We start from the raw sequence: 20,616 nt of genomic DNA, 5'->3' as shown, positions 1-20,616 counted from the left end.
TGAAATCCTGCTTTTACGTAAGGAACACCCGGAGGACCATACGATGCGGTCGTTTAGTAGTCTCAGGTGGGATAGGCATCATTTCCCTCAAATCTGAGAGGATGGGATTGCTTCCGCTGTGGCCTCAGTCTGCTGCCTGTGAGCAGATGACAGCACTCAACCATCCCATTTAGACACCAGAAACCCCACACTTGACCAAGTAGGACAATGGCATCCCTTCCACATACATTTGCAAGTATGGAACAAACTCCTCAGGATGGACTCTGCTCATTTCATCTGAAAGATAACCTATTTAATGCTGCAGAGCTGCAGTTTGTGTCCTACTTGGTCCCGGTTGGGTTCCCACACTGCTGCCTATACAGTTAAAACACCACTAACCATCCGATGCGCTGGAAATACACAACTAATTATATCAGAGAGAAATAATAACATTCCTTTAAGTTATACTTGAAAGCTGTGAGGAATTTCTTTGTCCATCCATTAAGCCTTCTCCCTGTCTTTTTATACTGTGGAACAGCCTATTTTAATCCTTTACCACCTTTACAACTGCCACTAACTTAATTAGCCTCAGGTGATAATTCCTCTCCCCTCAAAAGAATAAAAGTTCAGAAGTCCAAAATTCTACAAACATAATGCAAAATATATGAGCAACTACACTGGCAGCTGAAGAAACAGCTGCGGAACTTGTGGCATCCACAAGCGGAAGAAGTCTGGAGGGATGCGGAATCGTTCCATCTGGGTAGTCACCCTCCGCTCTGTTATTTTCAGGTGCAGGACCTCTCCATCATATTTCATAATTTCTTGATTGGGCTCATGTTGCATGAACACGCAGGCCACACAATTTTTCAGAACTCTCCAGAATGCTCCTTAAACCAATTCTGGACAAATTGGGCCTAATGGCACGGAATATCCCCTACTGAACTATTCCCTGCTGGAATCATTGTGGGGATACATTGTGTACATGATGGGGTACAAATGTCAGTGAAACATAGCTACCACCGGTCAATGATGTGTTTAGCCGGACCAGTGGACCCAAGCCATGCTATAAGAACATACCCCACACCAGTATGGATCCACCACCAACCTGCGCGGTCTGCCTTGTTGACAACTGGGGTGCATGGCTTCATGGGGTCTGCACCACACATGAACCCTACCATCAGCACAAAACAATTGGTGCGGTGACTCATCAGACTAAGTTACATGTTGCCAGTCCTCCAGGGTCCATTTAGCCACCTCATGAACCCAGGTGAGGCTCTGTGTCTGGTGTCATGGTGCTAACAGAACCACTCTGGTTGGTCTTCTGCTCCCATATCCCATGGAAGGCAAAGAATACCGCACTGTGCTGCGGTTTATTCATGTGTAGCCTTCTGCATTAAATGTGGATGTGATTTCTGCCAGAGTTGCTTTTCTATTAGAAAGGACAATTCTGGTCAGATGCCATTGGTCATGATCATTAAGCAACTGTGGGTGGCCACTGCACTGTCCACTGTGAGTGGCATTGCCTTCTATGGTGTATTCCTTTTACACACGTGACACTGTGGAAAGAGGAATGTTAAATTCCTGCACAATTTTGGAAATGGGGCGTCCCATCTGTCTGGCAACTGCTATCCTGTCTTGTTCAAACTTGCCATGAGTATGCTGGCCAGTGCTCAGCCTCGCTCACAAGGTAATACCTCACAATTTATACGTGTGGGCTTTCCCAAACTGTCCCCTGAGGTAACCCCACTTCATGGTCAATTTACATACTGCTATCCTATGACTTTTGGGACATCAGTGTATATCACAATACAATGCATCCTGACAGAATCACAAGTCAGCACAAAAAAATTACAAATGACCGACAGGAAAAGTTTAGCCCATAAAAAAAATTAAAGAGAGAAAGAAATGAATGAATGAATGGATGATCCAACACTGCCCTCTAATGGCCTGTCATGGTACTTGCTGACCTTCCATATAACAGCATTAATGTCATGAATGGTGTTTTGTGTGAACTATACTGTGTCTTTTGGAGCTGAATGTGTTCCACTTTGATTCAAATTCAAATCCCAGTGCAGTCTGCTAAGCACTGTGAACATGGCCACACTTTGTTCAAGTGCTTTTTTAGGTACATGCCTAATAAGGTTAAGCAGTTGAAACCATGAGGTATAAATAAATGTAGTGAGGCAGATGACGTTCCTAGGCTGTGCATATTCGAAAAGAGAAAGTGTGAACACTGAATACAATTCTTAAAAAGCGCAGTTGGTCCTTGGCATCTTAATATGCATGCGTAACAACCTGTAGTTAGTCGCAAATCTCTCAGAAAACAAAGCAAATGAGTATGAGGCAGTAGTTTTAGTTTTTATTTTGATAACATTTTTGTGCCATTGCCACGCTAGAGACTTTTATTTTGACATAGTCGTTGAGCGAAATAACTCTCACTCCCTGAATATTATTCATATACTTGCTCATTGAGGTTAGTGAAGTCCAACCCTTCGATACTGATTATTAATCAAACACACCTGTCCCTTGTTTGTTTTCGCCTTGTTTTCTCTCCTATTTAAAGCCCAAAGGAGACGTAGCCTGGTGCTGTGTGTTGCTCGCCGGTCTTGCTGATTAAAGCATCCCCAGGACTACGGTTACTCTGCTGTAGTTGCGCTGCAGCTTTTACCGCCAGCGGTCTTCTGTTGTACAGTCATGGCCAAAAATTTTGAGGCTCACACAAATTTTGGTTTTCACAAAGATTACTGCCTCAGTGTTTAAAGATCCCGTTGTCAGGAGTTTATATGATAATATGAAGTACAAATGAAATGCTTATAAACGTTTTATTAATTTTTTATTGACAAATACATCTAGCGAATACTTAATATTTACAGTGTTGACCCTTCTTATTAAAGACTTTTGCAATTTGGCTTGGCATGCTGGATATCAGATACTGCACAAAATCTTGACTGATGGCAGTCTATTCTTGCCTAATCAGTGCTTGGAACTGATCGGTTTGTTTGTTTGTCCACCCTCTTTTTGAGGATTGACCACAGGTTCTCAAATGGGATTGAGATCTGGGGAGTTTCCTGGCCATGGACCCAAAATATCAATGTTTTGTTAACCAAGTGACTTAGTGAAATCAGGCCATATTCAAACACTTTCCATTACCTCATAACCATAACTAAGCTCCTCAACAGACACCCAATGAACTGACTAGCTTTGGTCTGGGGTGCGTATTTATACGGTGGATTTCCCGTCAAACTACAGATAAAATCCAGCACGTTATTATCGCTGTACACCACATTCACATGTTCATGTTCCATCTAGGCAGTGCATTTCTCTAGATAATTTACAGATGTTACATAACAAACAAAAAAAATTATCCCGGTTCCAGCATATTGTCTTGTGGTTTTGACACTGGACTGGTTCTTCTTTGGGATTCAGGTTTGTGACTCTGGCTTTGACCCTCCCTTGTTTCCTTACTCCGCTGTGCATAAAACCAAGCATATCCGAATCGACGATGTCACGGTTTCTTTCCTTCCTGTTGCTGTTACTATAATAAAAACTCAGCTTTAAATTTAGCTTCTTTACCATTTGTTCAATATGTAGTTTAGATTTTAACGCCCTGTCACGGCACGGCCCCCTCTCCTAGACCCCTCCCCATGTGTGCGTGTGTGTCGTAAGTAAACACAGGCGTTGTCTAGCGTACATAGTCGCTACATTGTTGCTGTTTCGAGAGTCTTGCTCTGTTGTTAGTTTCGGTTTTTGTCTGTCGGGTTAATAAAGACCTGTTTTGTTAAGGACACTTGACTTGCAGCTCACTCCCTCGACACACCAAGTCTATTCTTACTCCCAAGTATTTATAAGATAAAACCAGTTTTGTCTACCCTACTATGTCTTAATTATTCCTACTACTACTATTATTGTTATTATTAGTTGCATTTATATAGCGCCTTTCTCAAACTCAAAGACGATTTACACATATCCCTTTTTTTGTGGCAAAGATGATCTTTGTATCAGTTTTTTAGATAATAAAATCCATTTTTAGATCATTAAGAACTAATTTTAAAGAGTTGAGATGAAGCTGTATGAACAAGTGAAACTTCTCATACAAAATAGAAACTAAATAGCAATGAGCTCCCATTTCCCAGAAAAAAAAGAGAAAACTGTAGTCAAAATCAAGTCACATTTATTTATACAGCACTGCTTACAGCAGTTGTTGTCACAAAGCAGCTTTACCCCAGTGAGCATGTCAGGGGTGACAGTGGTAAGGAAAACCTCCCTAGCGCATGAGAGAAACCTTGAGACAAAAGGGGGAGCCCATCGTCCTCTGGACAACAATAGTAACAATATCAACAATAAGGAGCAGAGTAAGTAGTTGTAGAAAAAAACAACAACAATAAAAAAGAAGAAACAATCAATTAATGTCTAGTCCAGTTTTCTACAAGTCCTAGTCAGGTCCCGATGGTGTGCACATGTCCGAAACCAATCCTGCACGAGAACGTCCATCAAGGGCAACAGAGAAGTAGACGGCTGGGGAGGAGGTGTGGTGGGCTACAGCAGGGGGCATCAGGGGCCGTTGAGAGAAGCCATGGCAATTGAGAAAGTTTTGAGGCTCAGTAACATCATGACATCAGGGATAGGTGTACCTTAGGCATGTCCAGGTACGGGGGTGTGCAAATATGCGCTCCGGCAGGTCTAGTTATGGCAGCACAGCTGATGGAAAGAGCCAGAAGGAAACACTGGCATGAGGGCAACCTGGAACATCAGCACACTGTCGCTCTCAGTCCACCTGAGTGACAAAAGAGAGATGAAGTGACAGCATCATGACATTCTAGTTTACCATGCCAATGCTAATGGACCCCCAGATCTACACCTTTACCTAAGATGGGAAGTAGTTAATAAAATGCTTGAATGTACAGATAGGTTTTCATCCTAGCCATAAATATTGAGACTGTGTCTGAGTCTCGAACATTTACAGGAAGGTTATTCCATAGTTTCGGAGCTTTATAGGAAAAGGCTCTGCCCCTGCAGTATACATTTTTATTCTTGGTACTAGTAAAGAGCCTGCACCTTTTGAGCTAAGCAGACATAGTGGGTTGTAGTGCACTAGGAGCTCTGTAAGGTACCGTGGGGCAAAAGTCTTCACTGCTTTGTAGGTCATTAGAAGTATTTTATAATCAATAAGACATTTTACTGGGAGGCAATGTAAAGTAGATAAGACAGGTGTGATGTGATCAAATTTTTTAGTTCTAGTAAGAACTCTGTCTGCTGCATTTTCAACTAGCTGGAGCTTGTTTAGGCACTTAGTGCTACAGCCAGATAGTAAGGAATTACAGTAGTCCAATCTTGAAATGATACATGCAGGGACTAGCTTTTCTGCAGTATGTGAGGAGAGTATGTTGCTAATCTAATTGTACATATGTTTAATCACGTGGCAACTTGAACAAACTCAAGATCAAAGTTTAGTGTATACATATCTTTGTAATTACAACACAAAAAGTGAACACTAGGGAGTTTCACTTTAATAATACTACTTTTCTTTAATAAATTGACAATTACCCTGTACAGAAACAAAAATAAATCATATATATATAGGACAAATATTTGGTAACTGCATATTTTCTATAATGAGAAAGATCGCTTGCTGGAAGGAGATCACAAACTGATTTGAAAGACTCATATGAATAATTTTTGTGTTTTTTTTAAATTAATTACAAGAAGTACACTATAAATAAAGTGCTTATCAGTGTGCCATGTTTGGTTCTAATAGCATTAAGTCGAAAGGAACACAAAAGCACATGATATAATGTGGTAAACACATGATTATATATCAGCAAAGTGCAATGTAAAGTCTAGAATACAAATGTTCTATTGTGGTAATAAGTGAAATGGTAAAAAAAAAAACACAACAACATCAAGCCCAGATTTACATAATCTTCAGTGATCTGTCTGTCTCCACTGTACAAAACACGGGAGATTTTCCCTGATTTACATAATCTTCAGTGATCTGTCTGTCTCCACTGTACAAAACATGGGAAATTTTCCCTGATTTACATAATCTTCAATGGTCTGTCTGTCTCCACTGTACCAAACACAGGGTAGATTTTCCCAGACTTACTGAAGTCTGTTTTAAAGGTGTATATATGTTTCATTTTCTCTGTGTCATAGAATGAAAGATGGTCCTCCTCTATATCTAGATACACTCCTATCTTAGAGGGATTAAACTGATTGAGTTTGGTGATTGGATCAGTCATAGCAATCAGGGAGCCAAGCTGCAGGCGTAGAGTCCAGTACCCTCTTGTTGTGTTCATATGAACAAATCCATTACGTGGTGCTGACTCCTTCACTACACCTATTCTCCAATCATATTTCTTCTTTACATCCACCTCCCAGTAATGCCTGCCTGTAAGGTAGCCCTGTTTTGCTTGGACACATGGCCAACAATCATACTGATTACATTTTCTTTGGAATAGAAGGCTTGAATTAGTCTCTTTATGGGTCTTCGTTCTCACAGAACGCTCATCCTGAGACAGCATGAGAGTTGGGTTTGCTGTGTTTGGATCTAGAGTAACTTTAGCTAGAAATAAAAAAAAAACAACAACAATTAAAAACCCCATGATAGCACAGCACAATGTAGAGTTAGGACTTTCTCTGACAGAGACACTAGCATTTCAGAATAAACACAAAAGATGAGGGTAAACACAAGATATCCTAACCACAACAGGAACTGGTCACTTGAATGCTGATGAAATTCAGATGTTGTCATTTAGTTATTAGTTGGGAGTTTCGCATGGTAATATATCTTGATGTCATACCTGATGGCTTCGTAATCCAGTTCCATACTGAAAAATAAAGAATTTAAAAATGAATAAATATGTTTGTTTGTTTCTTCCTATTTGCTTTTAACAACAGTCTTGGCACAGTTCACATAAATCTTTCATAGAGCAGGTACTGACCTAGAGCAGGGATACGCATATGACCTGGAAAGAAAATAACATTATTATACACAAAGTCACAAAGAAAACACTCTGACGTTGTGAACTCCATGTAGCTTTAACACGACTGCGTCACACTTTGGCGCTTTGGCGAAGCATGCACGGCCAAAGTGATTTTGAGTATCACACATAAATGGAACCGCACGTCTTGTAATCCTACCTGTTTTTGCAAACTTCTGCTCGGTCTTGAACCACAGTTGAAGGATGGACTGCTGGGTGGATAAAGAAAGGTCATATGAATAGCAACATCATACCTGTGTACAGACATGTCATCTGTTTTCTCATAGTGAACATTTCTCTGGTTACACGTGACAGGTACCTCGGGCTTGTTTTTCTGTGGAATGCATCTTATGATGAAGTCCATGACTGGCAGCATGTTGGTCTGCTGTCCTTTCTTCCACTGCTTACACAGATCTGTAATCACAGCTTTATGCTCCGCTGTGAAATGTGGCTTAGCAAAATTCTATAAAAAAAAATAAAAAATCACAGCTTCAAATGTAGTTTTGTTATGATCACTTTGTGTATTTAAGTCTAGTGTTTTCCTGTTTTCCGTTTTGGTCTTTCTTTTGACTGCTTGTTTGTTTCTCTGCAGTTCAGTCTCAGTCCTGTTCGCTTAGTTATGTTTGAACCTTCTTGCCTTTACTTCTCGTAGTCATTTTGGTTCTTTTTATTTTAGATAGGATCATTTCATTCTTTTTATATAGCAAAATTCTCAACATTTTTAGAAGTTCATATATAATTAATGTGACTGAGTTTCACTTGCTTTTCCGTTGTGTGTTCGGGGACTGTGGGCTAGATCTGTGTGTATTTGCATAATAGAAAATCATTACTACCTGTGAAACCCTTGAAGATTTCCTTATCCAATCAGAGATTATTCTTTTTCCATCTTTTAATCTCTGTTGCATATCTGATGCTTGTTGATCTGTAGCAGCCTTTAGCTCTTCTGCTATCTGCTGATATACATTAGGTTTTACATTTGAGTAAAAAAGAATAACATGAAATATGTAATATACACTCAGAGCCCTTTTATGACTCCTTTACCTTCATGGATTCTCCTTTGCTGGTTTGCTGTAATGATCGTAGCTCATCAGCCCACTCCAGGATCAGAGTGGAACTTTCCTCTTCATTTATGTAAGCATTACTCACTCGAGACACTATGGTGGTGTCTTTAAGCTGAGGATGTATGTGTTTGGTAAGTGTTTAGTCAATTCTTTCTTTAATTTTCTTTAGTAATATGAATGACAGACACAAGATGTGTTGATTTTAAGAGAGTTCTTGGTAATCTTTAATATTTACCTGAACAATTCTGTCCAACTCAGCTGCTAAGTCTTTGAGGATACACCTGGAGTCATCTATGGAGAAATCTGTTTGTTGTAGATGCCACTGAGCCTCCTTTTGGAAAACTGGTATGTTTGTCTCTTGCGGATTTAAAATCTGAACCAATCGCAGAGATAAATTATCTTTCTATGAGTAAAATTTTGCAGGTGTTTTGAACACTATAACACTTTATTATTAGAGTCAAAATATTTTAGTCAAAATCTTTTTTCTTCCAAATTGAACTCACCTTAAAATGCAGATGTTTTAAAATCTTTGCACGAATTTGATCGCTCAGCTAGAACCAAGATAAAGGGGTTAGACGTTGCAGAGACACATCTTTGAAAAGACAAACTGCATTCCAGGTAGAAAAAGGTAAAGAATTTGCACCATAATGCACCCTTTTTAATTCAGCCTATTTTGCTACAAAACCCTTTAGCCTTTAATAACAAATTATGCATAAAGATGATTTCCTCTCCTCCTTTTGAGCTTGTTACCTTCAATTGTGGTTTGATAAATGGCTGTGAGGAGCAGTTTTGTTTACTTTTTCCCCCTCTGTTCGGATTGACCAGACTTCCAAGACTGTGGGAGGCGACAGTGCTGCAGCCTTCTGTAGGAATTAAAGCAAAACTAAACCAATCAGAAGAGGGTTATGACTGATCTGACTGTCTTCATTTTTGCTTTTACATTTTAAGGTCTTAATATTTTCCCTATTAGTAAAACAACAGAGGTCAAAAAGCAAACAAAGACAAAGTTGTTGTTTTATTTTTGCTTTGTTTTATCGGTGGGTGGCTTATCTGGCTGTTCACCGTAAAAAGCTGCACAAACCAAAACTGCGCAATTCTTACTTTCAATTCCACTTTTCACAAGATTTTAACTTTCCACAGCCTATAGTAGCTCATGGCACATTGCTTGATTATAGACCAATCGATTTAAACTTGCTTAGGAATTGCTTTAACCTTATATTGTTGCTTTTCTTCAATATTTCTACAAAAGAACTGCACAAGTTTAACTGTACTGACAAAAACCCTAAAAACCTGTTGTTTGCAGTTTTGTTATCATACAAGATCATGGGCGTAACTTTCAGAAAGTGTTGGGGACACAGACCCAGCGCAAGTACAAACGTCTTCCGTGCAGCATTAATTATTTATATAATGTTAATAAATAAATAATAAATGCAGCCTGATGAACTTTTCTTTTTATATTTACCTGTGGTCATTTTTGTCTGATGTGAAATGTTCAGAGCCCATGCAGTGGCAAACTCTTTCCAAAGCTGTTAATCTCCGTAAACATTAGCAGACGACGGCAAGTGAGCGCGCAAAACAAGCACTCTACTTTACCACACACACGGGGGAAGAGCTTGTAAACGGCTGCTCTTGTTTACTCTGAAACACACACGGGGGAGGAGCTTGTAAACGGTTGCTCTTGTTTACTCTGAAACGTTCTTTCATTTCTGTTCTCTCACAGGCACCCAGTCTGTTGTTGGTAGGAGGAAGTAATACCGTACCATAAAAACTCACTGCTTCATTAGACACTTTTCAGTAGAGCTGAGGTACCCAGTTATACTTTTCTGAATACCAATCTGTTTTAGATATGAAAATGTCATTTTAACAAGGCAGATTGAGTGGCAATTAAGTCTAAGACAGAGTTGCACACAATCTCTGGCCAAGCTCCACACAAACTTCAGAGTATGAACACTATGTTTTGTAACCTTAAATAAATCAAGTGAATTGTACTAATTACATTTATTGTGCTGAACTTAACATTTCTCAGGAACATGCCTATTTGTTGTAACTGATTTAAATTAAGTAGTTATAACTGATGGCAAAGAAAGGTTCACTTTAAAGCTTCCTTTTCACTAACTGCTTCTTCAACAAGTCCTAGAAGTGTAACAAAAAGGAACCTCCTTGAATATTTGTCATATCTGTAGAACTATGCATTGGTAAAGCAGGATATCGCAGGATCTATAAATAAAGTACAGACAGGAACAGACACACGTGAAGATAGTAGATTGGAGGTGCCAACCCTATGGCAATATGTAAATAAGTGGGAACCAAGGGCAGCTATGCTTAAATCGCTTCAAATTTTTTGATTGTTTACATTGTATTACTTGTCTCTCTTGGTAAGATGTGCTGTTAAACAAAGGGGCTGGCAAGTCAAATAAGGATACCAGCAGGGGTAATATTTAATTGAATCCAAATACATTGGTGGAAAAAAAGAAGGAACTAAGAAACATACATGAGGCATAATGACTGAATGCAGCACAATAACAAAACGTTAGAAACCTAACATGCAAAGTGAAACCGTTTGCAAATACAATGAGAGGTAAACAAATGACAAAAAAAACCCTGGTCTTTGGATCCGTGCGTTTAGGGAATGTTTTTGAAAGCCCGTCTACGTATACCCGTAAATTTGTACTCCGTGTTTCTTAGCCCCGAGTTTTCCCTAGTCTTTGTAATAGCCTGTTTTCCTTGTTTGCCTTCATGTACTTGTGTGTTTGTGTAATCATGTATCCTCGGACTCTCCTCACCGGCTCTATGACCATGGACTACTCTGACTACGACTCTGGATTTGCCACTAATACATCTCGCTCTTCTCCGGACATGCGTCCGCCTCCTGACCGCTCATCGTTACAATGTTCAGCCTACTATTAGACAACTGCAACCTTTTCATAATCCCAGTGGAGACTGATACAATTTATGCAGAGTACCTGCTACAGTCAAATAAACAAGTTCATGGTTCTCACTGTAGCACATCAGCAGTGTTATGTCTTCCAGGGAATTCACCAAGTAATGCATTTTAAGATTCATGCCAAATTTTTCAGTGGATGGCTTATCTTGCTGTTCACTGTTATGCACACAGTCACACCCACAAAAACTGCACAACAAAATTCACCAAGTAATGCATTTTGAAATTTTTACTATATTTGGTATGACACTGAACTTTGTTTTGCAAATAGCACATCTAATTTTCTGTGAAAGCAATTGTTTTCTTTTTGTTTAAATCCAGGTGACTTGTCCATGTAGAAACACAGTGCTCTTAAAAAAAAAGTCCTTAGTGTTCTTAAAAAGCTTTGCCATTCTTCTTTTATTCCAACCTAAAAATGAAATACATAGATCAGGAATATGAGTCAGTCACGAATATAAATAAAAACAACATATATTAAAACTTGGAATTGTAAAAGATGAGAAGTTCAGAAAACAACAGGATTGAAGGCAGAGTTTAGCTAGATTTCTTTTGGGATTTTAACACAAAAGTTAGACACTGCACATGAGATTAAACTACAGGGAAGGAAAATAATGTGCAGTTCAGGCCAAAAGTGTTGCTAACTAGGAATAAGGCATGGTCACAGAGCATTCACCAGAACGGAGGACAATGTAACACACAAGAGAACAAGACAAAAAGGAAAACAGCATATCTGTGTCTTACACAAGATGGCCACATGATTTTATGCATATGTACTAATTCACATGGCATTCTGGGAATGTTCCTACCTCAGGCTTGTTTTCCTGCAGCATGTTTCTTATGATGAAGTCCATGACTGGCAGCATGTTGGTCAGCTGTTCTTTCTGTTCTTCTTAGTCGTAGAAGAAGGAAGAGTGTCTACATAAAATGCAATTTTTGGATAATGGCAAAGAACCTAATCTATGCTCATTCTGACCTTGGGAAGTGACCGTAGCCTCTGTGTCCATTCTGAACAGATTTTTTGAGCTTCTCTTAGTCTTCAAGTTTCCCGCAGTCTCTGCCCTTGAAAAAGATGTTTACTACTGCTCAGGCATTCTGAGCTGCTCCCAGAGTTCTCCACATTTAAAGCCTGTCACAAAAAAGTTAATATATAATAATTTTAAAAACAAATAAGGATCCATAACAGTGCTGCTGCATTATTGATTCTACATTGATTACAGAAAAGTTATTAGTCATTTTCAAATTTCATGATCAAAAATATCCAGTATCACCATAGTGAAATATATAACAAACATCTAACAAATACCATAATTGTCCAAGTCAAAAAAGGAAGGAGAACCTCTGGCCATTACATTCTGGCCTTTTAATGTTGCTTTGATACAATTATTTTTGCAAATCATTTTTATTTATTTCAGAAACCTTCAAAGGATATGTTAAAAATTTGACATTGGCCTCATAAATTTGATCATAACTTTGTGCAACACACAAAATATAGCCACAGCACTGTAATATAAGGTTTTTTGTGTATTTTGACTATATATTCTTGCACTCTAACATGATGACTTTAGCACGACTGGGTTATACACAACATTCTCTGGGACCTCTGTGTACTTTATACTACACTTGTACTTTACTACATGTGGCAAAAACTACATGTGACACTGAATATCAAAACATATTTAGCTGGGTAGCTAAGGGTCATTCTGTATGTTCCAGACGACCTTCTTCTACTGTGTGTGGCTTTAAGCCAAAATACCAAACCCACACCAATTCGATGTTACCGAAAGGGCAGCAACAGAAACATCCAGGTAATTCAGAAGGCTTGGAACTTCTTGAAGTGCAAGTGAGTACATTACCTTATCTACGAGTGCGGTATCTGTTAAATTTAACCTCGAGTTATTCAGCCCATTTTAGAATGAAGAACTGACACTCCTCCAAATTCCAGGTGTCACGTTCAACATCGAAAAGAAGGGAATGACTCACCCGCCTCCAGGTTCAGAGGAACATTCACGTTTATCTCGGTATCTTCGCTGAGCTGTGCTTTCGGATGCAGAAATGGCATCGTCGCCATCTCCTAGAAAAACGGGGAGCAGATATTTGTACAGATGTTCGCAGTTAAAGCACATACAACAAGCAGTCCTTGTAGCCTTACTCTGTGGAGAACTCGTTGAGTTCATGGCAAAAAACATGGATGGGTCTTCTGTAATCCACACCCTTAATAGTAATAGTTCACTCCAAGGAGCAGAGACAGAAGAAGCGAAACTACCGGCTCAGTAAACTATTTATAGCCTTTATATATTTATATACTCCTTTATAGACTTTACCATATAGGGTATGCTATTTATAGCCTTTACCATATAGGGTATGCTATTTATAGACTTTACCATATAGGGTATGCTATTTATAGACTTTACCATATAGGTTGGTTATGCTATTTATAGCCTTTATATATATTTATATATCTCTTTATAGACTTTACCATATAGGGTATGCTATTTCTATCCTTTACCATATAGGGTATGCTATTTATATCCTTTATATATTTACATATCCCTTTATAACCTTTACCATATAGGGTATGGTATTTATAGCCTTTACCATATAGGGTATGCTATTTATATCCTTTATATATTTACATATCCCTTTATAACCTTTACCATATAGGGTATGGTATTTAAAGACTTTATATATTTATATATCCATTTATAGACTTTACCATATAGGGTATGCTATTTATAGCCTTTACCATATAGGGTATGCTATTTATATCCTTTATATATTTACATATCCCTTTATAGCCTTTACCATATAGGGTATGGTATTTAAAGACTTTATATATTTATATATCCATTTATAGACTTTACCATATAGGGTAGGGTATTTATAGCCTTTACCATATAGGGTATGCTATTTATATCCTTTATATATTTACATATCCCTTTATAGCCTTTACCATATAGGGTAGGGTATTTAAAGACTTTATATATTTATATATCCATTTATAGACTTTACCATATAGGGTATGCTATGTATAGCCTTTATATATTTATATACTCCTTTATAGACTTTACCATATAGGGTATGGTATTTATAGCCTTTACCATATAGGGTAGGGTATTTATAGCCTTTACCATATAGGGTATGCTATTTATAGCCTTTACCATATAGGGTATGGTATTTATAGCCTTTACCATATAGGGTAGGGTATTTATAGCCTTTACCATATAGGGTATGGTATTTATAGCCTTTACCATATAGGGTATGCTATTTGTAGACTTTATATATTTATATATCCCTTTACAGACTTTAAGGAGAGAACAGCAAACAAGCATTTGAAGTCACCCAGAAGTAACTCATCTTAAAGTGCGTAGCATATGACATTTCCCAAACAAGCTACAATATTTACCACCCATTCGGGTGCTGACACCTCAGAGAACCCCTCCAGTCTGTCTACAGCCTTGCTGTACCTTTTTTTTGCTACAATTAGGCCTGCAGGTATCTGTGTTGTAGTTAAATCATGCCTGTTGCACTCCAAAGCAGATATAACTTGTTTTTTTTTTCAACTACACCTTCTGTCCAGACTGATGCTGTTTAGGCCTCATGGATGGAGGCTCTGCTCAGCTGTCCCTGCACCAGTGTGACCATCATGGGGCCACCACATGTGACACTGCCCTGCCTGCTGTGTTCACTGCCCTCTGTTTAAAAAAGAAAACTTCAGGCAGTAAAAATGAAACCTAATGCAGAAAATTTATAGATACGGTCAGAGGTCTCTGTGAAAGTGGATAACCTGCAGAGGGTTCAGGTAGATCACTCACTGGTAGCCTATATATGCAAATCCTCAGTCTTTTAAGTATACACACACACACACACACACACACACACACACACACACACACACACACACACACACACACACACACACACACACACACACAAATATATAAAACAAACAGCAAACAATGAACCATGTAAAGTTGTTTGAAACTTGTTGAAGAAACTTGATATTCCACACACAGAACATCAGTTAACACACCTTAAGCATGAGGTTGCCGAAATTGTATGTAAACCCAGAAACTTAGGGTTGTGCCTGATTGCGCACAGAAACAGGAAAGATCCTACTATAGCTCTTGGTGTCTTGATTCCTCTGTCCTTAAATCCTACAGGTGGTTTGCAGTTCAAGGCTTTAGCTCACCTGGTAGAGCAGTGAGCTCCACAGACACTGATGGGGCTCATTTGAGCTGGTGGATCTGAACGCAACTTCAGAAGTGCTTGTCCTAAACACTTTGTGAGGGCCGTGTAATGTACTAGGGAGTGCTTATTTTGGGCTAAGGGATGGTTTTGGAGTGTGGCCTTGGGCCATTGTGTCCCAGCATGTCTTGTTCTTCATTTTTTGTGGTCCTTTCTTGTGTGTTTGGCTTATTGATTCTCTTGTCTGGTCTGTCTCACTTTGGCTCTCCACATTATAAAACAGCTGTAAGCAAGCAAATAAGAGTCTCTTTGTTTAAAATATGACTTAGCCTAACGATTGTTCTTCTTAAAGAACATTCATTTAATATATTTTTTATTTGCGGTAAGATTGGTAAAATCTCATGCCCATATGTTTAAAAAATTATTTTTTTTTTTAGGTCAAACAGTGGCTGTTTGAAGGTTGTTTCTTTATTTCATGAATAAAAAGGTAAAAACACTTATTGCTATGTGTGTACCTTCATGGCATGTTATCTGTCTAAAAGCCTATAGTAAATTACATTGTTCAGAGGTAATTTATATCATATATCTTTTTTCTAAACATTTATGGTTGTGTGTGAGATTTTTTTACCCATTGTCCACAGTTAAATTAGTACCACCTAGTGGTTAGATATTATTGTTCATTAAAGACCAAGGAAGGTGAACAAAATAACATGTTTTAAACGTTCTCAAAATTTTTTCTCTTAAAATTTGGAGGATATGTTTGTAGGGACAATCCACTGATCTTTTTGTGTGGTCTTAAATAATCCAGTTTGTCCAGTTGTATAAAGTGAATAGTTCTGAATGCTTAAGTGATTACCCTACTGGACCAATGTTCTTGATAATGTTCATTAATAAATACTTTATATAATGGACACTGGTGTACTAAACTAAAACAAACAAACAAACCAGTAACTGCTGTAACTATTATATGTGAAACCATTCTAATTTAGGTCTAGCATCACAGAGAACAGACTGAGCAGGATAATGTGAGCTGCAAAGTCCAGCACTGTAAACAAAGTTTTAGATTCCAAATGTGAGTATAATGTCTCTCAAACCCATAATCATACCTGCACATGCAGTATGCTTGAGCACACACACACATGCACACATGGCAGGACTTAAGCATTTACTTCACATAACAAACTGACAGAGGTTGGTGATTTTAATGCACAGTGACAAACAAAAAGAAAACAAGAATGATTGTGCCTTTAGAAATATAAACATTTCATTTTTGAGTCGCTTTTGTGGCTGTATAATACATAGTAATATAAATATCCAAATCAGAATACATATCAATCCTCTATGCATACTTAACATTCACACATGATTTTAAGTGCTTTAAAACTTGACTTCAGAGTTATTCAAAAAAAAGAAAAGAACAATTTTAAGTATTTCAGCAGGTTTAACTCAACCATAAGAAATGCAGCTTACTACTGTTCCCTAAATTAATTTGAGGACATTGAGTTATTTTTATTTCCTTTTTTTTTTTATTGTAGGTTGTACAAACGAAAACAATGTAGCAAAAATGTATAAAATGCCCAAAACGCACAGGTCTTTTACCCCATTGTCCTGGTAATGCTGTGATACTAGAGAGAAACAGCTCTTCGTTTTATAAAAATAGATTTCTTGTTTCTTAAAATACCCTTTATTATTTGAGGATGGGCTCTAACTCCTCCAGATTCTCTCACTATAAAATGCCAAGCAGCAGTTAGCCTGCTACAAGAGGATAGCACCACTCCCCAACCACCTGTAGTGGCCCTCCCAGGCCTCCGTATTTTTGCATATTCAAAGTGTTTTTCCCCTCTTACACGTTGTCCAATTTAAAAGCATAATTACGCAAAAAAGCCAACGGAAATGGATCAACATGTAGAGAAACTTGCAAGCGAAGTAAAAAAGGGAAATGCTTTATTTCGCCAAGCTTAAATTCAAACAGTTTCAGACTGTTTCAGAATAAAAGCAAGTCAAATGAGCTGCGGTATCCGAGCTCAAAAGAAAGGTTATTGACAAAACAAAAGTGCTGAGGAAACTTTTCACAACGGAAAAGCAAGAGAAAGTGTGATGAAAGGGAACACACAGACACAGGGAGACAGGTGATGCTACGAGAAAACTGCAGACGTCTGCACATGACCCTGTTTCCCTTCACTGTGCAGCTGCGTGTGACGCAGTTCATTCCTAGAGTCTCCACTAAAGTTGATATGGCACTATAATATAATCCATCATTGTTGAAACTGCACTTCAGAATGGCCTTGGCGAGCGACCAGCAGTATCACAGACCGAGACTGATGGCGGCACTCGAGGGGAACTAGCCTGCCTGTCCGCGTCCTGGCTCCCCACACCCCTCGGGGGACCCGCAAGCCCAGCCCGACCCACGGGAGCTCCAGGCAGGGTCAGGCGGGGTCAGGCGGGGTCGGGCGGGCGGGAGTCGGCCGGTCACGGCGCCACATCACCAGATGACACTGGAGATGCTGGTCTCTCGGGGTAGCAGCGGCAGCATGGCATTGTTGCCGTGTGGCTCGTCCAGGCTGTGCTGGCGCGAACCCTTGGCCGTCGGCCTCTGGCCGTTGAGCAGCGCCAGCGGCAGGTTGCAGTAAGCGGGCGGTGACTCCAGTGGCAGCGAGGCCCCGGCGGCCAGCGGCAGCTCGTACTCGTAGCTGCGGAAGTGTGCGTGCTTCTGCCGCGCCAGCGAGTGCGCCCGGTATGAGCTGCGCAGTGCTGCCCGGAGCTCGGGCCGCGCCGGGGCCGTCGCCGCCGCCGCCGTCATGGCCGAGGCCGTGCGCAGGTCAGCGAAGGGCACCGGCTCGCCGCCGTCGGCCGCCCGGCCGGCCAGGGCGGGTGGAGGGCGGTGACAGGGCATGGCGTAGCGCAGGCGCTTCCAGAAGCGCGAGCCGGGCTCGTTGCTACGCGGCCCGGCCCAGCGCACCACGCTCAGAGACTTGATTGACTGCTTCAGCTCCTCCACCTCCTGGTAGTTGATGACGCCGTGCAGCTCGCCGCACTCGATCAGCACCACCTTGGTGTCGCCCGACAACAGCGAATTGCGCAGGCGTGACTCCATCTCGAAGATGCTCCACCCGCGGCGCAGCACATAGCCTGGAGTCAGCACGATGATCAGACGTTTGCTCATCTCCACGCAGCGCGTCACATCCTCAATGTACGCTGCAGATAGACAAGGAGAAGGGAGCACACATAAGTCCTATGACACACTGCACACGAACATCAAAAATAAACGGACAGAAGACGAATAACGCTATGGACAAATCACGGGACCACATTAAAGACACATGACCCTCTACGTTGCTCAGATGAGCCTAGTGTGTGTACGCGATGAAGGGAAACTGTACCTCTAAGAAGCTGTGTGTCATCCTGGTAATGTTCATTGCTGAGACCTAAACACAGACATTCACCTTTTCAGACACGGATACGAACACACACACACGGCAAGAATCTGGAACATATACACCTAATACACACAAAGCCTACACACACAGTATAACATACACTGATGGAGGTGACAAACAATCAATCGAATTGAATCTTCTAATGAGTCCTAAAAGAGGATAACGAAGAAATGGCTAAGGAGGCAGTTACATGATGACCCGGCGACTGCTCACCTCTCAGTCCCAGGAAAACACTGATCATTCAGGCATTTAGTTGTGCCAGATTTCCTTCCTCATTCTCTGACACATATTAGAGCTTAATTGCTTTCAGTGACCACCACAACAGCAGATGACAACAGCTTCAGAGCATCAGTTACTTCACACTGGGATGGAATAATTCACAGATGTCTTAAAAGACACAGTCTTTCCTGCAAACACTAAATATGCACACTCTCTGACGGGCTTTCTCACAAGGGTCCAGTTTGTTGTCTTGACTTGGCTTAGATAATTTAACTAAATGCTAAAAAATAGGTATAGTAATGAATTAAAGGGAGAAATTCCTAGCCATGAGTAATGCCGGTATGAACTGTAGTTTCAGCGTTAGAATAAACAGTCCATGAGAGAAGTTCTGGCCTACCGCAGTTGCTGAGGCGGCTTAGTTCTGGGACTCAGCCAACCGCAATATGCCTGCTCTTCGGAGAGGTTTTCTCTAGCTGGAGTGCTTCTGGTTCTAAGGCCTTGTATTTGATACTTGCCTTCTCACTCCACCTCTACCAGCCTTTAACCTCAAATTGTCTCCAGCTTTGAATCTCACTTCTGCATTACAATAGCAGACATCTGTCTGAACACAGAGGACATAGACACACACACACACACACACACACACACACACACACACACACACGCGCGCGCGCGCCCACACACGAGCGTGCGCACATACGCACACAAGATGCACGTACTGCTGGTAGGGATAAGGTCCCTGTCGGGAATGAAGAGCTTGTAGCCATAGTGCTTCTCCAGAACATCCGGGAGGATCTCCAGAGCGAAGTGCTCCTCCTCCTGCAACTCCTGCCCCCACTGATCCAGCTCCACTTTACTGTAGGACAGGTACGCGTCATACTCCTTATGATCTGACACAGAAGCAGCATAAGACACAATATGAGTGCAAAAGAACAGGAAATAGGACCTGCTGAGGTGGCATGAGAAAAACCTTGGCTTGCAAAGCATTAACATCTCATTATACAGAGACAAAGGTACAAAACATTTCAGCATTTATTCTTTTTTTGCTCACACATTCATTTTGACTTCAAATAGCAATATGTCAAAACAGTGAGTGAAATACAAATTTGAAAGCATTAAGTATAAGTACACTTAATACATACCAGGCTTGCAAAACCAATGGAAATCTTCATGCCCTGTGGAGTTATTCCACCCCTAATCTAACACACCTTTATTCCACCCATAATCTAACACACATTTACTCTGTCCCTAATCTAACACACCTTTATCCCATCCCTAATCTAACACACATTTACTGTCCCTAATCTAACCCACCTTTATCCCATCCCTAATCTAACACACATTTACTCTGTCCCTAATCTAACACACCTTTATCCCATCCCTAATCTAACACACATTTACTCTGTCCCTAATCTAACACACCTTTATCCCATCCCTAATCTAACACACATTTACTCTGTCCCTAATCTAACACACCTTTATCCCATCCCTAATCTAACACACATTTACTGTCCCTAATCTAACACACCTTTATCCCATCCCTAATCTAACACACATTTACTCTGTCCCTAATCTAACACACCTTTATCCCATCCCTAATCTAACACACATTTACTGTCCCTAATCTAACCCACCTTTATCCCATCCCTAATCTAACACACATTTACTCTGTCCCTAATCTAACACACCTTTATCCCATCCCTAATCTAACACACATTTACTCTGTCCCTAATCTAACACACCTTTATCCCATCCCTAATCTAACACACATTTACTCTGTCCCTAATCTAACACACCTTTATCCCATCCCTAAT

At 40.2% G+C, this 20,616-nt stretch overlaps 2 protein-coding genes and 1 long non-coding RNA gene across 12 annotated transcripts in view; all 3 read right to left on the bottom strand.

Annotated features, from left to right (window-relative positions):
• Positions 1-4,133: 4,133 nt before the first annotated feature.
• LOC113574314 (E3 ubiquitin-protein ligase TRIM7-like) lies at positions 4,134-9,642 on the bottom strand. 5 transcript variants are annotated; one of them, XM_027005136.3, is made up of 11 exons: positions 9,483-9,642; positions 8,771-8,883; positions 8,524-8,571; positions 8,256-8,393; positions 8,001-8,132; positions 7,793-7,912; positions 7,279-7,422; positions 7,120-7,171; positions 6,921-6,944; positions 6,780-6,806; positions 4,134-4,753 (listed from the first exon to the last, which is right to left on the bottom strand). In XM_027005136.3, exons 1-11 carry the CDS (start codon positions 9,490-9,492, stop codon positions 4,728-4,730), a joined length of 834 nt encoding a protein of 277 aa, XP_026860937.2. In that variant the 5' UTR covers positions 9,493-9,642; the 3' UTR covers positions 4,134-4,727. The 5 variants fall into 5 exon arrangements, with proteins under 5 accessions (XP_026860937.2, XP_081577063.1, XP_026860934.2 ...); XM_081720937.1 differs by having other exon boundaries at positions 7,120-7,168; XM_027005133.3 differs by lacking the exon at positions 4,134-4,753 and adding an exon at positions 5,479-6,541.
• Positions 9,643-10,731: 1,089 nt separating this feature from the next.
• Positions 10,732-13,225, bottom strand: LOC113574363 (uncharacterized). Of its 3 annotated transcripts, XR_014125185.1 has the most exons (5): positions 13,111-13,225; positions 12,942-13,032; positions 11,935-12,087; positions 11,768-11,847; positions 10,732-11,370 (listed from the first exon to the last, which is right to left on the bottom strand). It is a non-coding gene; the product is annotated as an uncharacterized LOC113574363 (long non-coding RNA). The 3 variants fall into 3 exon arrangements; XR_004775625.2 differs by having other exon boundaries at positions 11,768-11,850; positions 12,942-13,218; XR_004775624.2 differs by having other exon boundaries at positions 12,942-13,215.
• A 2,369-nt stretch (positions 13,226-15,594) lies between these two features.
• The window catches only part of il1rapl1a (interleukin 1 receptor accessory protein-like 1a), a 66,265-nt gene continuing 61,243 nt past the window's right edge, over positions 15,595-20,616 (bottom strand). For 2 of the 4 annotated variants that reach the window (XM_081720590.1, XM_081720591.1), the window contains 3 exons: positions 19,522-19,692; positions 18,527-18,589; positions 15,595-18,341 (listed from right to left, as the gene is read on the bottom strand). In XM_081720590.1, coding sequence (XP_081576716.1) covers positions 17,629-18,341; positions 18,527-18,589; positions 19,522-19,692 — 947 coding nt within the window. In that variant the 3' untranslated portion in view covers positions 15,595-17,628. The remainder of the gene's footprint in view (positions 18,342-18,526; positions 18,590-19,521; positions 19,693-20,616) is intronic. The other 2 variants (XM_035522922.2, XM_035522923.2) reach the window with 2 other exon arrangements.

This window comes from Electrophorus electricus, chromosome 9 (genome assembly GCF_041902795.1).
Source record: "Electrophorus electricus isolate QZ-2024a chromosome 9, ASM4190279v1, whole genome shotgun sequence".
Classification (NCBI taxonomy): Eukaryota; Metazoa; Chordata; class Actinopteri; order Gymnotiformes; family Gymnotidae; genus Electrophorus; species Electrophorus electricus.
The sequence above is the reverse complement of the archived record's forward strand: the minus strand, read 5'-3'. Positions and strand labels throughout refer to the sequence as shown.